Genomic DNA, 17,907 nt, shown 5'->3' with positions numbered 1-17,907 from the left:
GCTGTCTCTGACAGTTGACTTAGGTGAAAGGTATCACCCTTCACAATTGCCCACAGCACAGGAAACAGGTGGACAGTTGTAAAACATTCCCTGGCCTTTCCAGCAAAGCCTTTGCTATTCTAAAATTAGCCATGAGGTTTGCTCTGACTCTTTCTAACTACAATGGAAAGACAACCACTGACTTTGGTGCATGTTAGAATTAGATGGGGGAAGGTCGGCCGATGAGGGACGAAGATGCTTTCTTGTGCTTCTGAATTGAGATGAAATAGAGGTCTCCCCACTGCTAAATCCAGTCAGGCACTGGTGATGGTTTTACCAATACTGTTACCCGTAATGTCTAGTAAATCCATCACACAAAAACTGCATGTGCAGCTTCCTTGGTGGTGGCAGTGAAGCTATTCAGATAGATCCTCTCTGTGCGAAGCAACTACTTCATGCATGCTCCTACTACACACAGCAACTTGGAAACATGTAATTTGTTTCCATGAAGTATCTTTTCTAAAAGGAATAACACAATACTTTAGAAATACAAACAGAGGAAAGTAGAAATTTCCAAGAAAGACTTTTGGAGTTGCAGATGAAGAGGGGGGATGAAGGGATAAAAATGTGAACTCAGATTAAATTCAATGAAAGCAAGAGATGGATACCAATACCTTAGGCATCCAGCTGGGTAACATAAGAATGGATGATACAGAAACAGGGGTAAAGAAAATTATCAGTATTGCATTATCTTGTAAAATTTTTGTAAAGTTTATAGTTTAAGATATTTTAAGTTTCATTTTCTAGGGTCAAAGTGGTAAGGGAGAATCAAAGTTTTATTTTAAGAAGTATATTTTTGTCCCATGTGGATAAAGAAGAAACTTTGAAAATAAAAATCCTAAAGGTTCAAAAAATAGGCAGACAAATCTCCCCATCCTCAATATTTATCATTTATTGGATCTCATGATTTTAAAATGAATTTTTGAACATTTAAGACTGGCAGTGTTATGAGCACACAAGTTGACCTTTTAAAGTCATTTGGATGTATACATACTCATGACATTGAAAATCCCTCCTCTACTTTGCTGTCTCCTGCTAACTTGATGAGGGTCCACTTTGTCTCCTCTGCCAGGTCATTGATAAAGATATCAAACAGAGCAGGACCCAGGGCAGACCCCAAGGAGTTCTGCTTGTGAGCAGCCTCCAGGTACAGTACGAGCCACTCACCACCACCCTTTGGGCCTGGCGATCCAGCCAGCTTTCCCCTGTAGCCCACCCATCTGGACTATAACATCCAAACTTGGACATAAGAGTACTGTAGCAGACTGTGCCAAAAGCCTTACTAAAGTCAAGGCAAATGACATCCACTGCCTTTCCCACATCCACAGGTCTGAGTCATTTCACCATCACAGAAGGCAATTAGACTGGCCAAGAATGATTTACCCTGGTGAAAGCATGACACCTATTCACAATCACCTTCATCTCCTTCATGTGTTCAGTAATGGCTTGCAAGAAGACTTGCTCCATGGTTTCTCCAGCAAGCAAAAAAAAGGCTGACCAGCCTCCAGTTCCCTGACACACGCTAACACATCTGCAAACCGAAACTAGGCAAGTGACAGAAAAACAAATAAACAAAATTCCTACAAAAAAACAAAAAGAAATGTAAAATATTGTAAATTATAACCTAAAGAGGATTTTGTGTAAAGGGAGGCAGGTTTAAGCTGCACACTGAGCTTAGAGGAACAAAGAGGAAGAAGGATACAAGAAAAGTAAAATATAGAAGAGATAAATGAACAAGCATGGGAATAAAATACCAATATCCTGCAATCTCACACCGACAAAAATAACCTCAAGGTAACACTGATCAAAGGAATATATTTTATTAAGTCATTTTAATTCTGCCAAGGCTTTTTGGTGTGACTTGCAGCTAGTCACTTACCATTTTTATTATAATTTCTTTTTCCTGTAAAACAGAAATGATAATACTTCTCTTTCTCATGTGACATTGTTGTATTTAATTCAGCAATACTTGTAAAGCAAATGAAGATCCTCTAGTAAAAAACGCCACTTAAATATGAATTTCATTACTACTAGTATATTCTGGTTTTGTCCCCCCTGAAATCTATTTGTCTAAATCACAGTAAGTTGGGATACAGCAAATATATGAAGAAACAATAACAAAAAGACCAGAAAGCGAGACCAAGTTACTAACAACTCCTCTAGACAGCAGAAACACCGCTATAGTTCCAAGGATTCAAGTATGGCAACCTTTTCGAGAAGCTTTCGGAAGAACGAGAAGAAACTCTGCCTCTATCAACGCAGTACCGTGCACGGGCCAGTTCCAAGTGACCACGCTTCTCCAACACGCACAACAGTGACAGGCCAGCCTACGGACACAGAGCTATTGGGTCCGCTTTCAAGGAGCTTGGGCAGCACAGAACCCAGTAAGCATATTAGGACCCTCATACTATTTAAACAAATCTGTACTTCACATTATGGAAGAACATTAAAAAGGAACTTCTGCAGCCTCAGAGATGAATAGCAAGTAACAGGAATACAGATCCCTCTTAAATTAAGGTCAAATCTATATTTCTGAGATGCTGAGAAGCTAACTGACAAACCTGGGAATTACGGAAGGAAAATTACAATCCATGGGCAAGGAGTACTTTAAGATCTTTAGCCTCCAGAGAAAGGTAAAGTGAAGGACAATCATGGCCTTAGAGAAATGACAAAACTGCAAACTGCAAATTCCAAAATATTATCTAACTCAAAGCTGTGACAAAACCTGCCTCCTGGTAGACTATAGTCCATTCCCTTTTCCTCCAGTCTAAGCCATGCAATGTGTTCAGAGAGCTATTCTGCAAGCTCTGGCAGCCAGCTGTGAGGCACTTCAACAGTAAATATGCAAAGTGAACTGCCAGGAATGGAAACCTGAAGTCTTAGTCTTTGGATGAGAGAAAAATATGTGAAGTATTCCCTCAAAATAAAAATGGAGAATAACAGGGTCCAAATCATGTGCTGAACTCCTGGTTACATCTGAACAGGACAGGCACTATTCTGTAATACACACTTTTTCTGCTGATGCTCTAGGGGTAGCAACTAGCCCACAAAAGAGCCTGGTATTGGGAGAGCATGGTATAAACATGTCAGTACATACAGCAGTGCTATGCTGTCAGGTTACGACAGATCTAACCATAAAAGAGTGTGGAAAGAACACAGTTTTACACTCTCTGTACATTAACATTAGGAGTCTATACAATAAACAGAAAGACTTAGAAAGGCTCATGAGCAATGAGAAATGGATTATGGCTGATATGGCTGGAAGCAGGTGGAATGGGTCATGAGACTGGAAAATCCAAACTGATGGTGACAACTTGCACTGTAAGGAAAGAATGGCAAAAGAGAGGTTGGTACAAACAGCACCACTACTGGTTATAGGCACTTCAAAGGCACAGTGCTTTGAGATTCCAGCTGTAACAAATAAAACTAAAGGAGGGTCGCTAGGCACATGTTAAAGGATGTTATATCAACAGACTAGCAGGCCTCTCTCAGTAATGGGACAAACTGTTCTTCATGCAACAGTCTAGAATGCATAGGAAGAAAATGTACGCTATCAAGGTGACTTCAAAATAGGGCATACTTAATATACTTCTGTGGCAGTCAATAATATAAATTCCATGTTTCTAGAAGTAACACAAGACAATTTCTTTACAGGCAAAAATAACTCCTGCCCCGAGTCTTCAGAAACTAGATGGAAAAAAACTATACAATAATGTATTTTAACAAATCTTGGAAAACTGGAGAAGTTTCTAAGACCTGAAGGGATACTGTGACAGCTGCAATATTTAGAAAGAGGAGAAGACTGGTTGTTCTGACATGATTTCCATCAAAACAACAGAAGAGTTAATTTCAGTTCTCTGTCAGGGATGACTCAGAGGATAAAATGGGAATACCAGTCAGCATGGTTTCATGGAAAGTAGGTGTCACCAAAGAGGTCCATAGTTCTCTCACAGTAAGATGATTGCTCCATTTGGGGCACAGAAACAATGCTGCTATACTTCGATTTCTCAAGGCTTAGATTAGAGGAAAAACTTTAATATTAGAGAAAAATACTAATTATATGGAGTGAACAAAATATATGTTAGGTTAAAAGTACACACTCACAGATGTCAAAAGATAGTTAATGAGGAACTATTATAAGTTTTTTTTTCTTCAAATGAGCCATGGAGACCTGATCTTAGTCCACTGTGTCCGATAGTTGTTACTAGTGATTTAGACACTAATATGACCACTTTCCTAACAGAATGGGCAAACAACAGCTGGAACAGTAAGTGCTAAAAGGCTAAGGTTTACCAAATGCCTGGTGAACTGGTCAGAATCCATCCGAGTACATTTTAATTACCCGTTCTGTCCTTACGAATCTATGGGAGACTGATTTGTGAGGAGTGAATTCTGGCATTTATAACAGGAAGGAACTGTGTCTGAATTCCTGTGCTAGCCGAACCCAGTGTAGACAGGCATTCACTACGTCTCTATAAGTTGTTCTGCAAGTGATCCTCAAAGTTTCAATTGTTCTTTCCATTCCAGCTTGTCTCTCCTAAAATTTGGTATGTTTTTGAAACAGTTATGTTTCTGTCACACTTTGATCCTGTGAATACAAATGTGGGCACTTCCTTCTTTCCCCCCACCCCCCCGATAGGCTTTCTTAAAAAAAAAAAAAAAAAAAAAAAAAAAGTCAAATCTCAGGATGTCAGCAATCTCTTTTCCTCACTATACCAAAGATAACCTTCAAAAAAGTATAAAATCTCTTTACAATTCCAGTGAGAAATAAACTTTTTCACTTAAAAAGGAGATACATTTTGGAAATATTCTCTGGACATAGACCTCCATTTATCCTTCGTATGCAAAAACAGACTGAGCAGATGACACATCTTTAATTTATAAGCTTAAAACAAAAGATAGAAAAGATAATTTGAAGATATTCCTCCAGTGTGGTGTCATTTCTCCCCTTCATTCACATCCCTCTACTTTCAAACAAAGTAACTAGTGGTTTCAATAGGAACTATAATTGCAGCATCCTCACAGTTTCATGCAGGCAGAGAGTTGCAGTTTGGTTTTATTTTTCTTACACCCACAGAGGATTCTGTTTTGTTTCGACCTCTCATTACTTTCCCTCACTCTCTTGGCTCAAAACATCAAATTCTCTCTCAGCCATTCAATGTCTATTCTGTTAGGCTGCTTTTTTCTCCTAGCATTACGCATACATATTGAACAGCTGGAACCAAGAAAAGGAATAATTAATGATTCTGAAAATTTCCAAAGAAACTGTTCTTGCTTTTCTCAATTTGAAATTACTTTTCGATTAAAAAAAAGCCTCCAATAAAACCTTTCAAACACCTTCAAAAACAAAACGGAACACTTTAGGTTAAACAAAGCTCTCATTTTTGAGAGAGGAGGTTGTTTTACACTCACTTTTATTTCTTAAATCATATAAAAATTAAACAAAAAAATTCCCCAAACCATGCTGCATCTTAGTGCAAAACACTTTCCTTTTGTATCACATGGATACCAAAATAGCAGAAGACCTCTAGCCCTCAATTTTTACTGAGCAACCAATCCCAATAAAAACTATACTTGAGGATTTAGCCTATAGCCAGAACGAAAGGACATCGCAGGAAAAGGGAGGAGCTGAAGGGCAATACCTGCCGTGTGCCGGCAAACAAATCACCCGCCGGGGCCACACCAGGGTACGTGGGGCAAGGCTAGGATCAGGGATGGCCAAGCACAAACCAGACCAGGGTGGGAAAAGTCAGGCACAAGGGATTAGCAGCAGTGGGACGGGGCCTTGCTGAACGTGGGATATAGCCGCTGGGTGAGGAGCTGAGCGAAGTTTTAGCAGTCAGTTCCACAACTGCGTTCTCAGTGCTGACCTTCCGCCTAACCCTGGAAAACGACCAACCCCACATCCAAACCAGTATCTGTTTTGCAAAGACAGAGGAATACCCCATCCAACGCTCTTTTGCAGAGAACAAGGTATAGTAAAAATAGAGCATACCATGTTTCACGATATGAAATGCATATGGTTCCTCAAGCACTGGCGTGGAGGGGAAAACAGATGCCAGGGTGCCGGGGCCAGCCCCTCTCTTAGTAGTGACACAGAGGACAAGCACTGCTGACAGCAAGTTTCAACACTGACGGTGGAGAAAGAGAAATTCTACTTTTGTTAGATACTAGTTTTGTTAACTAAGCTGCTAATTTAGCAGCCTGCCTGTCCAATCACTCATGGTCCCATGGAGCTCAAGGGGTTCCTCTAGCTGCCCACCATTCTCACCAGACACGGTCCGTCAGGCGCAGCACAGCCCAGGATGCATGCCCAGAGCGCTAGCCACTCACTGGCATGTTAACAGGAGGGTCACGGGCTTGCGACTTCCACTGAATGTTTGCAAGGTCCCAACGTAGCTGAAAAAAATGGGCTCTCTCTAAGGCACAGTAAATAACTGAAGCAACAAATGTATGTAAAAATTCTGCTAATTATCAATAGAATTACCTCAGGCCAAAATGGACACGGCCTAATCAATACAGATGTGCCCGAGTGTAAACACACACACAACTAGGCATACTCAGGTTTTACAGAAGTATGTAGAAATAAGATCAGGTGTTCCTGTATGTGCCTGATGTTCCCTCGATCATCTTTTGAGTCTTCAGCCTGCCCTTGTAGTAGTTACCTGATAGAAATACATGCTCAGTGCTAATCAAGAGATGCAATAGCTAGAGCTGTAACTTTTTTTCTTAAATGCCATTTGTTAAATCCTCATGATTATTTAACACACACACACACACACTTTTACAGTTCTATGTCAAAGACCAAAAAACTACATTAAAAACAGGAACTATAAACTCACAGATAGATACATTCACTTTAAATTCAGAAACGTGTTTCAAACTGAAAGTGCAATCTCCTTATTTTCCACACATGCTCTGGCAACTCTGACCGTCTGCATCCTGCAGTAAGTAGTGGAATCAGATAATCTGCATCAGTCTGGATTTAACTCAAAAATATCAGCATATCTTTTTATCACCTTTGCAAAAACAATCCATTTCTAACCCAGCACATCTCACTATAATAAGCTTTCCAATTTTCCACAGAAAAATGTTTTTCAGGAAGCAGTAAGGGAAAGAATAAAGAAATACATCACTGTTAGAAATCTATTATTTCAGCCTTGCTTACCCAACAAAATCCCTTCTGTGTATGCAAGGGGGTTCCATAAGGAGTGAAGGGATTTTTCTGCTCCTACACATGAGCAAGACGTCCCTCATTCTGATTCAGTCATTAAATGTGAACTGCAGAAATTATATAACAAAATATGGCTTTGCCTTAAGTTTCTTCTTTATGAGATACAGGAATGACTTAATGCCTGGTCTTGTTTTTGGAAGAATGTCTAGTTTTTAACAAATATCTAGTTTTTCATATATGAAAAAAAAAGAGAACTGAGATTAGACATATGAAATCTTGACTTCCTGTTCTCACTGGAGAACAGAGGAGAGATATTAACATGAATTTCTCAACTTCTGAAATGGAGATGACATTAACTCTTTCACACAGACAGTTCTTCCTCTCAACTTTTTGATGGGTCTTCGAGTTCAATAAGCTTAACAAAAACAAAGAAAAGAAACTATAAAGCATTAGACAGCCTGACCAAACAACCCCTGCCTCTCACCTAAAACTTAACACACCTACAGCTCAGATTACAGTCTAGGTTTTATGCCATTACCGCAGTATTAATCTAGGTAAGTCTTCATAAAAAAAAAGAAGAGGAGTTAGACCTGCTATTTCTAATGCAACAGGCAGGTAAAATTAGAATAGAAATAGAAACCTTTGAGCTGTCACCATGTGTCCTGTACCAAAACCAGGAGGCAGATTAACATTCTTTTTGCTTTGCAATTTGTTTAAAATAACATGTGAAGGGCTCTGACCTGGTAAAGCGCCTGCCCCTCCCTATTACTAGATCCCAAAACTCCATAGGCTGAAAAAATGTCAAATTATGCTGTATTTGTACATGCATTACAGTGTGAGCCAGAGTTAAACCCCACTCAGAATGAAGTACTCCTTGTAGGAGGTGTGGAAACAGCCAATTTGGTAAGAGGCTGTTACACTAAAACTATCAACCAACATTTTATTAGTGTACTATAACATCAATTCCTGACATGTTCTGGTGACATATAACTTCTGTGAGGGTATCACCTTCTTTGTGAACCCATTATTACTATTAATTCTTTTTAAAAATCTCAAAAAAACATTCAGAAAAATCATTCTTGAATCTTGATTTGTGTGCAAATCTTTACAGGGGCTGCTCAACTAAACGGAGCATCTAGCTGACCTAAGAGGTGATGAGGCTGTTTGGTATTACTATAACCATTATTCAGATCATTTATTGATTGATTCTAAAGTAGTCCCCAAATCTGGGAGCAGCCGCTCTAGAAGCAAGCACAGAATACAACTCAGTCAGTGACATCAAGTCACTGAAGCCAACAAGGCTTTAGCCTCTTGCCGACAGTAGATCAAAAGACGCCACCAATTCTCCACATTAAAATACCTGAAGTTACTAAAGACTGCATGAAAGACCTGGAATAACATTTTCTCATTTCAGGCCCAGTTTGAGCACTACTAAAAGCATTCAATTGCGTTACTTCTTCCAGTGGGAACCAAAGGCACTCAGCACTCAAACTGCCCTTCCTTTGATCCCTGAGCCAAAATGCAAAATACTCTGTTTAAAGCTGTCTGGATCTCCACCCCAAGAAGAAGGGGGCAACCACTCAGTCTTGTGGTTATGATGCTAGCTGCACTGTGGAAGATAAACCATACAACAGTTTGAGATCTAAGAGCATCAAGCACTTTACAGAAAAAGGAAGTAAACTCTCAGAGGGGAAGCAACTTCAAACCTCAGACTTCCCAAAGTAGCTCTAAGCATCCATCAGTAGAAACACAGGAAAAGAGTGCTAGTTGAGGAAAACAGCCATTTAACAACATTTCTAAAATGTAATGTACATCAGTTTAGTCATTTCATATAATAATCGAGCTCCAGTTTCACCCAAGAAATCCAAGAAGCATCTGCAATGACATTCCATACTTCACAGACAGTGAAGTAGGAGACTACACAAAGAGCTGCTGAACCTTGGCATTAGTCCTTTTTCGGGTGCACACAGTAATTACACATACGTTTTCGTTCAACAGGTATTGTTTACTCACACTTACCTGACCAAGGGAAGGAAGCGTTGCATATGCCATGGGCTGGTTCATCATTCCTTTCTGCTTCATGATGAGCATGCATTTCTGCTCCTCACTCAGGTGCGCCATTTGAGCTTGCATCTGCGGCTGCTGGGACTGCTGCTGCTGTATGTATGGCATCATGGGGTTCTTGCTGGGACTGGCCATTGGCGGCGTCATCCTCTGACTCAGCTCAGCATTGAAGTGGGTCAGAGGCTTAGTGTTGCCATAAGAAAGCATATTGGGCTGTTTGTTTAAGGAGTTTGTGCCCAAGTTATTTGGCTGTTGACTGATCATATTCATGTGGTTTTGAGGGAGGTAGTTATTAACTGTGGTCTTCTGTGGGTTATTTGCCATAGGAGGCACTATTGGGTTTTGGTTGTTAAAGGCTTGGGGATACATCATTGGACTATTTGGTTTGTCTGCACTGAAGGGTCCTCCATATGGACTAGATGGAGGGCCAACAGGTGACCAGCTTGAGGCTTGATTTGGATGCTGCTGCTGTTGCTTTTGCTGCATGAGCTTAGCTCTTTGCTGCTGCTGTGCTGCCATTTGTTTGAGCTGTTCAGCTGGAGACAAATCAGCACTAGGTACAGCCACAGGCCCAGGCCCTGATCCTGCCACAGTCACTGCTGCTGGATTCATAAGATAGCCATTTCCAGATCGCGACTGTGTTTGGCCTGGAGTATGGGCCTGGTTGGGAGTTTGAGGCGACTGAACAACACAGTTTGCTGGTGAGCCAGCTGCAGCTGGAGCACTGGATACAGAAGTAACACTAGAGGCTGTGGAGACATTTGAAAATGGCGGACCAGAAGAGGAAGGCCTCACCTGGGGAGATCCTAATGGAACATGAGCAAATGGAGAATGGGATGGATCGCTTTTAACGCTCGCACTTTCTTGAGTGTCTGTGGCAGGCCGGGGAAATTCTGGCTCCTTCTTCTCTTCAAAGTCTTCGTTGAACAAATCTTGTATATCATCTTCTGGAACAGTGTTTGCTAGTTCATCTATTAGCTCCTGCCACTCTTGATCATTCAGATTAATGTCTGAGAAAAGCTTGTTCTGATTTGAAAGAGATGTTTCAGAAGTGTCTATGCAGGTAGGGTCATCCAGAGGCTCTTGCTTTAGCTCCTTGTTCTGCAGGATGTTAAAACTATCATCTAGCTCATTGCAACCATTAACTGGGAGCTTTATCTCTGAAAGTCCACCATTTTTACCCAAGTCTTCTAGCCCACTACTGTGAGTTCCACTATTCTGCAGGGGCAGGGAAGCTTTCATGTCAAGCTGGTGAAGAGGAGAAACAGCAGGCAAAGGCAAATTATTGGGCAAGCTGTTGATTGCCTCGATGCCTGGTACATCCTTCCGTATCCGTTTGCTGGTTGGAGAAAAGCTGCCATCGCAAATGCCATTCTGCTGTTCTCCATTTAGAGGTGAACGTGCGCCTTCCAACTTCCTCTTTACTGTCTCTTGAAGCTGAAAGTGAAACAACAGAAAAAAAATTAACCAATTGCACAGCCAAAAAAAAAATTGCTGATGAACTCTGTAACAAATATTTCCCATCAAGTGGTGACAGTAGGTTTTTAAAAAGTCTGATTTGGAAGTTTCCTTGATTTCATTCCTACACTTTTGATCAATTTGAGAAGACTGTCCAAAACAAACAAAAGCAACCGCCCCTGAATAGGAGAGGGCAGGCTCACTAGTGCAGAGCTGTAAAACACATCTGCAGTCTCCAGGCTATCCAGGTTTTCTGAAGCAAATTGAATATTTCAATTTTGTAGTGCCTAACATGTAGGTAAGGGTGTTGTTTTCAGAAAATGCTAAGCAATATCTTCTGAAAGCTGGACTCCTTTAAGGAGTCTTGAATTCGACATTCAAAAAAAATCTGTTTTTGAATTTTCTAGAAGTTTCTTAAAAAATACAAGCAATACGACTAATTGACTACTTTTATTGAAACATATGTGTTGCTGACACTAAATGTTTTTGAGAAAATTCATTAATATAGTCTGATTTGATTATCCCTCTGTTCTTTGGCTGCAAAACATATTGAGAATCAGTTTTAACTGAGGAGAAATATATATCCATCCTAAAAAATAGAAGGCACTTTATATGATGTTAACTCAATCAAATCACAAAAAAAAAAAAAAAAAAAGAACTAACCTGTGTGCTAGGATCTACCATTAAAGATGAACAGAAATGACAGTAAGACAAGGCCAGGAAAGCAACCAAATTAGCTATAATAACTAATACAATATAATAATAACTTTATACAAATAATGCATTAACATGAGCTTTATTTCAGGTTAAAATATGTACATCAAAGCAATAAAACAACCTACAATCATCCTCTACCACACCAAATGCTAAGCCCTCTCCTTATGTACCAGGCTAAAAAAAGCAGCCCTCTTTGGCTAAGGTAAAAAACAATAGTGGGGAGGGGAGGAAGCGAAGAGGTCATAACTGTAGTGACTCGCTCAGGACACACTTGCATCCTTGATATTAGAACAATAGGAGACAAAACAGTGAAAGATTTTATCATTTTTTGAAGTATTTTTAGTGGTACAAAAATCCCAGACACTCAGCTCCCACTCCTTTGTCTTCAACCTTCATTCTTCCCACAGTCCAGATCCCGTTCCTTTCTCCCACCCCCAAGGGCTAGCTCCCCTTCCATCCCAACTGTAAAGCGAGCAAGCGACTCCAGATCTCATCCCCACTTCAGAGGTGCCAGGTCTGAGAAGGCTGCACCCTGCCCTCACCCTTCTTCACTTTGCATATACTCTCCAGTATCTGCTGGCAGGAAAATTCATGAGGGCATGGCCTATGTATGCGTCACTACAGCACTGGTCGAGCACGTGGATCCCTATCCCTATCCCTATCCCACAGAAGCGTGGGATACTAGCTGGGCATAAGCTATGTGCTGGTCCTCTGCAGAGACGTAACCTTCATAACACAACAGAAAGGCAAGCCTGCAAGTCCCTGCGCAGAACATCAGCTCCTTGATTTGTACAAGAGCAGGAGAGCCTTTTCACATGGGAAAGCGATCAACAGATTGCTAGGAATCGTCACTGAGGCCCTGTTCACTTCTGTGCCCGAGACTGTTGCTGCCTGTTACCCACTGCACAAAGCCAGCACATGCCAAGCATCCCACAGACTGAAATTCCTCCTCGGCTGGGCTTCTGCCGTGCCGTGCGTGCCAGCAGCGCACTGCTGCGTCGCCGGCACCCGTCCTTCCCTGCGAGATCCCCGCGCAGCTCCACAGACAAATGGCTGGCAGCCGCGCTGAGGTGTCCTTACCCTGCTCCTTCTCCCACCCGCTGGCCCACGGGAGCGGGGGACACCGAGGCCAGCAGCTGGCACTGCACCAGCCTCCGTGACGGGGTGCGCAGCTGCAGCGAGGTGGGGGGGGAGCAAGGCTGCGAGGCACGGTGTGGAGCATCCTTTGAGACTCCCCCCGTGCGAGTCCCTGTCACCGGGCTCCCATGCCTCTCCCCACACGCCACAGCAGCTCTCGCCCCCTTTGAGCTCCCGCAAACGCCTCGGACGGTGCCCTGCACGTGGCGGCAGATTCATGTGGAAGGTGGGAGCACACGTGCTCCCAGGCCTGTCTTGATAAAACCCTGCGCATTCCTGCTCATCGGCAAGGTTGGTACGGCGGCACGGGGCTGCAGAGCGAGCAGTCTCTCAGCAGAGGCATCTCCTTGCCGTCTCTCCCTGCCACAGGGGCAGCAAGCTCTGGCAGCAGGCGCTTACCCGAGGGTGGTAACTGCCTCACCTCTGCCAGCTAAGGGTGATGGGGAAGCTAAACCAACACCCAGGACTGGTGTGAAGGAGAAAAATCAGCTCCCACAAGGAGGCTCGTAATATGGCTCGCAGCCTCTCCGCTTCCCTCCTCTGCAAACCTGTGTTAAGCTAACACCCCTGTATAGCGTTACGGCTCCCTGCTGCTGCGTACCCAGCGTCACTGGCACGCGGCAGGACCCACTGCAGAGCCACCAAGCTCGCCCGGCTCTGCATAACGCTCGCTCGGGCCCCAGGGCAAGCAGAGCGCACCGCGCACGTGGCAATGCTGCCGCTTCCCAGGTACGAGAGCACGGGCGCTTCCCAGCTTCCCTTCTTCGCAGCAGGGAAAGAGCGAGCACGACCTGGCTTCAAGAGCAATGTTCAGCAACACAGTTGATATAACGGCTTAAAATAACATATTTAAGTATTGTCCCCAATGGGCCACTCACACAATTTACAGCACTCATTTTCCTTACTCGAGCTCCTAAGCAGTCACACTAAACGCGACTATCCCTCACTGCCACCCACATCAGGAGAACAGCCAACGGGCAGCACTTGCCCCAAGACTGCATTGCTCAGCGGGCACCCAGAAACAGCATTCCAAGAAATACCCAACGCTTGCTATGGTCCTTTGCCCAGAGTCAGTACAGGCTAAATATTGGGCTAAAGTACATACAGTCACACTGAAGGACCCACGGACAGCTTCTAGTCACGAGTGAAAGCTCCTAGGAGAAAGGATAAATCTTAATTTGTCCTAATTTCTCCCTTACTAGTCAGGGACTAGTGAGAGTGATTCTCTCCTGCAAAGTGGAAGAGATTTGACTCCATGCATTTAACAAGAGGCAGAAGGTATCCCTTACAGGATGTTAGCAAGAGTGATATATTTTCAGGTCTTGCATCATATACTAATTTATCCTGAAACCATCACCTTATTCATACAGGACTATTTACTAGGAAAAAAAAATTAGAACAATCCAGTGTGAAATAACCAGCCCTACAAATATCAACTCCTAAAGATTTCCTCATGTTCCCCTTGGATGTTCCCCTGTACAAATACACAGTGACTTCTGTGGAAGTAAAAGCAGGCGCAGTACATAAATATTAATAACTGTGTTTATTTTGTATTACAACAAAAAGCAGCTTTTTAAAATGGAAATGATTTTCCATCAAATATCCAATGTACAGAAATCTCATATTGTTGCAGATAAAAACAAAATGAAGCCTATTCTAAGTTTGTAGCTCCACATTATTTTCCTACGGAGGTTTTAAGATTTGGGGGGTTACCAGGCACTAGAAAACATAATCTTTTTTTCTTTTCCCTTTGTTTGCTCTTTGAACAACTCTAAGGTAGACAGAAACATAACATGAAAGCTTTATTTGAAGGGAACATGCTGGATACAAACCTTAGAGGTGGGGAATATCTCGGCTCGAGCACTTGGGAGGCTTTGGGGGCCATAACAATAGATGCCTCTCTTCTTTCTTGGGTGTAACACAGATACATCCCTATCAAATTATTTCAGTGCTAATGTTCATTTTCATATTCTGACTTCATTCTGAATCACCATGTTAACTAGTGGATGGTTCAGATATAGGGCACTGACCATATCCTGGGCAAACACCTTACTGCCTCTGGATTTCACAGAGCTTTGGACTAAAATCCCAGCACGTACCCTTCCCTCTGTCAAAACAATGCCTGAAGTAAGACAGTCTCTTCCAAAGTATCTTCCAGCTCCTTACAAGAAATAATATATAGCTTGCCTATGTGATTTACAGCATGCATCAAGCATGTACCACATTAGCAGCAGCTTAGAGATTTTTATCTAGGAGCGGAAGACCCTCGATGCATAAAACAAAACAAACAAACAAAAATGAACCCCTTGCCAGGCTGATAGGATTCTAGCCACAACCACGTGCAACGTTTGGCTGATGGAACTCCATTTCACAGCAGGTTTCTACCACAAAGCAGAAGACAGAGTGAAGCAGGACTTGCTATGATTTATATGCCTTTAGAGAAACTCTTGTCTGCAGAGCAGAAAAAGGTCAAACTTTAGTAGGCTGACTTTTCAAATGACTCTTGATGGGGAGGGACTGTGCACGCGACCAGGCAGACACACATGGACCCGAATGGTCTAATTTAACCTGTCCTCAAATTCTTAGCAGAACTGCTTGGACATGCCACACCATACCCAATACATAAACAACAGAGCATCGAGGCTGTCGGCAGAGCTTTCATCTGCTGGGAGAAGCTGCTTCGCTTCATCCCACCAGCAGCAATTCATTTTTCAAAAGAAATTAGACCAAGGTGCTGTTGTTATAGCAACAGTCAGAGCCACTTACACAGCCCCATCCCCCATTTCCAGCCTGCCTTCAGTGGGCAGCTATTTCAATTATGTATAGGGAGTGACCAGGACTGCTGCTGTTTAGTCCTTTTATTGCTCTTTCAAAAAAAAAAAAAAAAGAGAAAAAAAAGAAAAGAAAGAAAGAAAGAAAAAGAAAAAAAAGAAAAAGAAAAGGCACAGAGACTAAATGGTAGAAGTGGAGCACAATTCACAGCGTTTAACACAGTTCCACTTCTCCTGGGCGGGCAGATGAGCTGTGAGCCCAGACAAGGAGGCCCTGGTTGATTTTACAGACCTTTTCATCTACTGGCTACATAATGCATGTGTTGCCACTAACTTTTTCGCTCATTAGCACAGGAAGCGCTGACGAGCTCCTCTCTGCTCTGGTCGACGCTCGCTCCTGGCCCGGCGGTGCAGCTCTGCTCTGTACCTGCCCTCTGGATCCCCAGGAAAGCTGGGAAACCAGCCCCGGCCCAAAGCCCATCTTCCCTGGGATGGCGCCGAGCGACGGCTGGAGTATCGTCCTCAGTGCTGCTGTGACTCGGTCTGTCGGAAATAAAAAGTGATCGTTCCCACTCCTCGCGCTGCACCGTGGTCTAACCCAACAGCTGGCTGTGTTCAAAGGGGCTTGAGTTCTCCTCCGCAGCAACAGCTCAGTCTTGGCCCTCCTGGCACGACTGATTTCTCCGGAGAGCGAAACCTGTTTTCCCTGGCACTCACCGCTAGCTCTGCCGAGCACTGCCCTGACCCAGGCCCTGCAGGCTGCATCCGAGCGCCGGGCTCCCTCCTGAGCTTCCTGCGCTGCACCCAAGCGCTCCTGACAGCTCACTGCGTGCGCCAGGGTTGCTCTGAAGCGACACCATCCAATTTCACTTGACGTGACAGCTCTCCCCAGCAAAGATGTAGCAGCCCTAACCACCATATTTGAAAAATCAATGAGGAATAATCAATATCACCATTTGCACGCCTGCAATTTGGCTTCAACACATGGAAGCATCCCTCCTCCCTTTCACACCCTTCCTTGCTGGACCTCTTCAGAGGCCGCACCAAAAGGCGCCAGTGTCTGAGGAACAACCACACCTCGTTCCAGGGGCCTCAAGTCCCTCAGGTGCCGCAGCGGCTTCTCAGTGCTACTCGCCACAGGCGCCCGCAGAGACTGTGGGGAGGGAGGGGGCCGCCTTGCAAAAGCTGCGCAGGAGCTCACCTCACAACAGCCTGGGACACCCATCCGTGTCACGGCCTCGAGCGCTCCCCTACCACTCCAGCTTCTTCGCTCTGCAGAAAGCACTGCCCTGACGCTTGCTAACGCACAGGATGGAGCCTGATGTGGCAAACTGATTTTGGATCGCAGTTGCTCACTTTGAGCACATGTGGTGCTCTTCCAGGTCGGGCCCGCCTGCCCAGCTCTTACTGGCCGGTGCAAGGTTTCAAATACGCAGGAAATTCACATCATGAAATCTGTCTGAAGTTGGTAAAGTCTCAACCTGCCAACCTAGGCAGGAACCTGCTCGCTGCCACGGGTTCACAGAGGAACCTCTGATTAACCAACGGGGTCAAACCCTTGCCTGGGCTCCGTCCCGCTAGGGGCTGCTGGGGCTCCTCCCGCCAGCTTCTGGGGCCAACTTCACCAGAAGAACAACCTGAATCCCGCCAGCACTAAGAAGAAAGGCACGCTCAGGGCGCCCGTTGGACCTGCAACGCTCTCCTGCCTCGCGTGTGAGCCGGGCTGCTCCGGCAGAAGAGTCCCTATCCCAACAGCTGCTCAGCTGCGGGGCTGGGGATCCCACAGGGGCACGGGGCCCTCGCGGGAGCTCTGCTGCTGCCACCCTTTCTCCAGGTGCGCAGCGGGTGCTGGATCACACCGCGAGGGCGAGCTCCTCGTCCGCGGGGACGAACCGCTGGGAACAACGCGGTGCAAGAGAGCAAAAGGTGACAGCACCGGCAAAGTCAAACCAGGCAAACACCGTGACTCCAGCCGCCCTCGACGAGCACAGGAAGGATGCGACCGAGAGCAGCTGCAGGCGCTTGCTCTTGACAGAGTGCCGAGAAGAGCGAGAAAGGGAAGGAGACTGATTCCTGCAGAGGTGGGAGAGGGAAAAAGAGAGAGGTCCGCACGACTAGCCCCGCGCTACCCTCCGCTCTGCCTCATCAGCGTGGAGACACACTCTCACTGCAGACTGAAGTTTTGTGTTTCTATTGCTCAAGCTGTATGATAAAAGAGGCCTTCCAGCTCTGTGCATATTAATTTCATCAAAAAAAAGGAAAAAAAAAAAAGAAAAACCTATACCTTTACTGGTATTTGTTGCATTCTTTTAAGCCACCCCATTACATTGCTGCATAAAGGACATTTTCTTTTGTAGAAATTAACAGAGTGGAGAATACCTAGCTAATGAGGCAAGCAGGAGTAAAGAAATATATACAAAATACACCAATAATATACAACATATACAAAAAATGGCAATAAACTGCTCAAACTGTGTATTTCTAGAATAGACTGAGAAAAAGTGTGATCATTCTGAAACAGATGTGCAAATATCTTGTATCTCAATC

General features: G+C 44.0%; 1 protein-coding gene across 1 annotated transcript in view; it reads right to left on the bottom strand.

Moving 5' to 3' along the window:
* The window catches only part of MAML3 (mastermind like transcriptional coactivator 3), a 245,294-nt gene that overhangs the window by 82,119 nt on the left and 145,268 nt on the right, over positions 1 to 17,907 (bottom strand). The window contains exon 2 of the mRNA XM_062573957.1: positions 9,233 to 10,714. Coding sequence (XP_062429941.1) covers positions 9,233 to 10,714 — 1,482 coding nt within the window. The remainder of the gene's footprint in view (positions 1 to 9,232; positions 10,715 to 17,907) is intronic.

Source organism: Rhea pennata, chromosome 4 (genome assembly GCF_028389875.1).
Source record: "Rhea pennata isolate bPtePen1 chromosome 4, bPtePen1.pri, whole genome shotgun sequence".
Classification (NCBI taxonomy): domain Eukaryota; kingdom Metazoa; phylum Chordata; class Aves; order Rheiformes; family Rheidae; genus Rhea; species Rhea pennata.
This window is presented reverse-complemented; position numbering and strand designations above follow the sequence as displayed.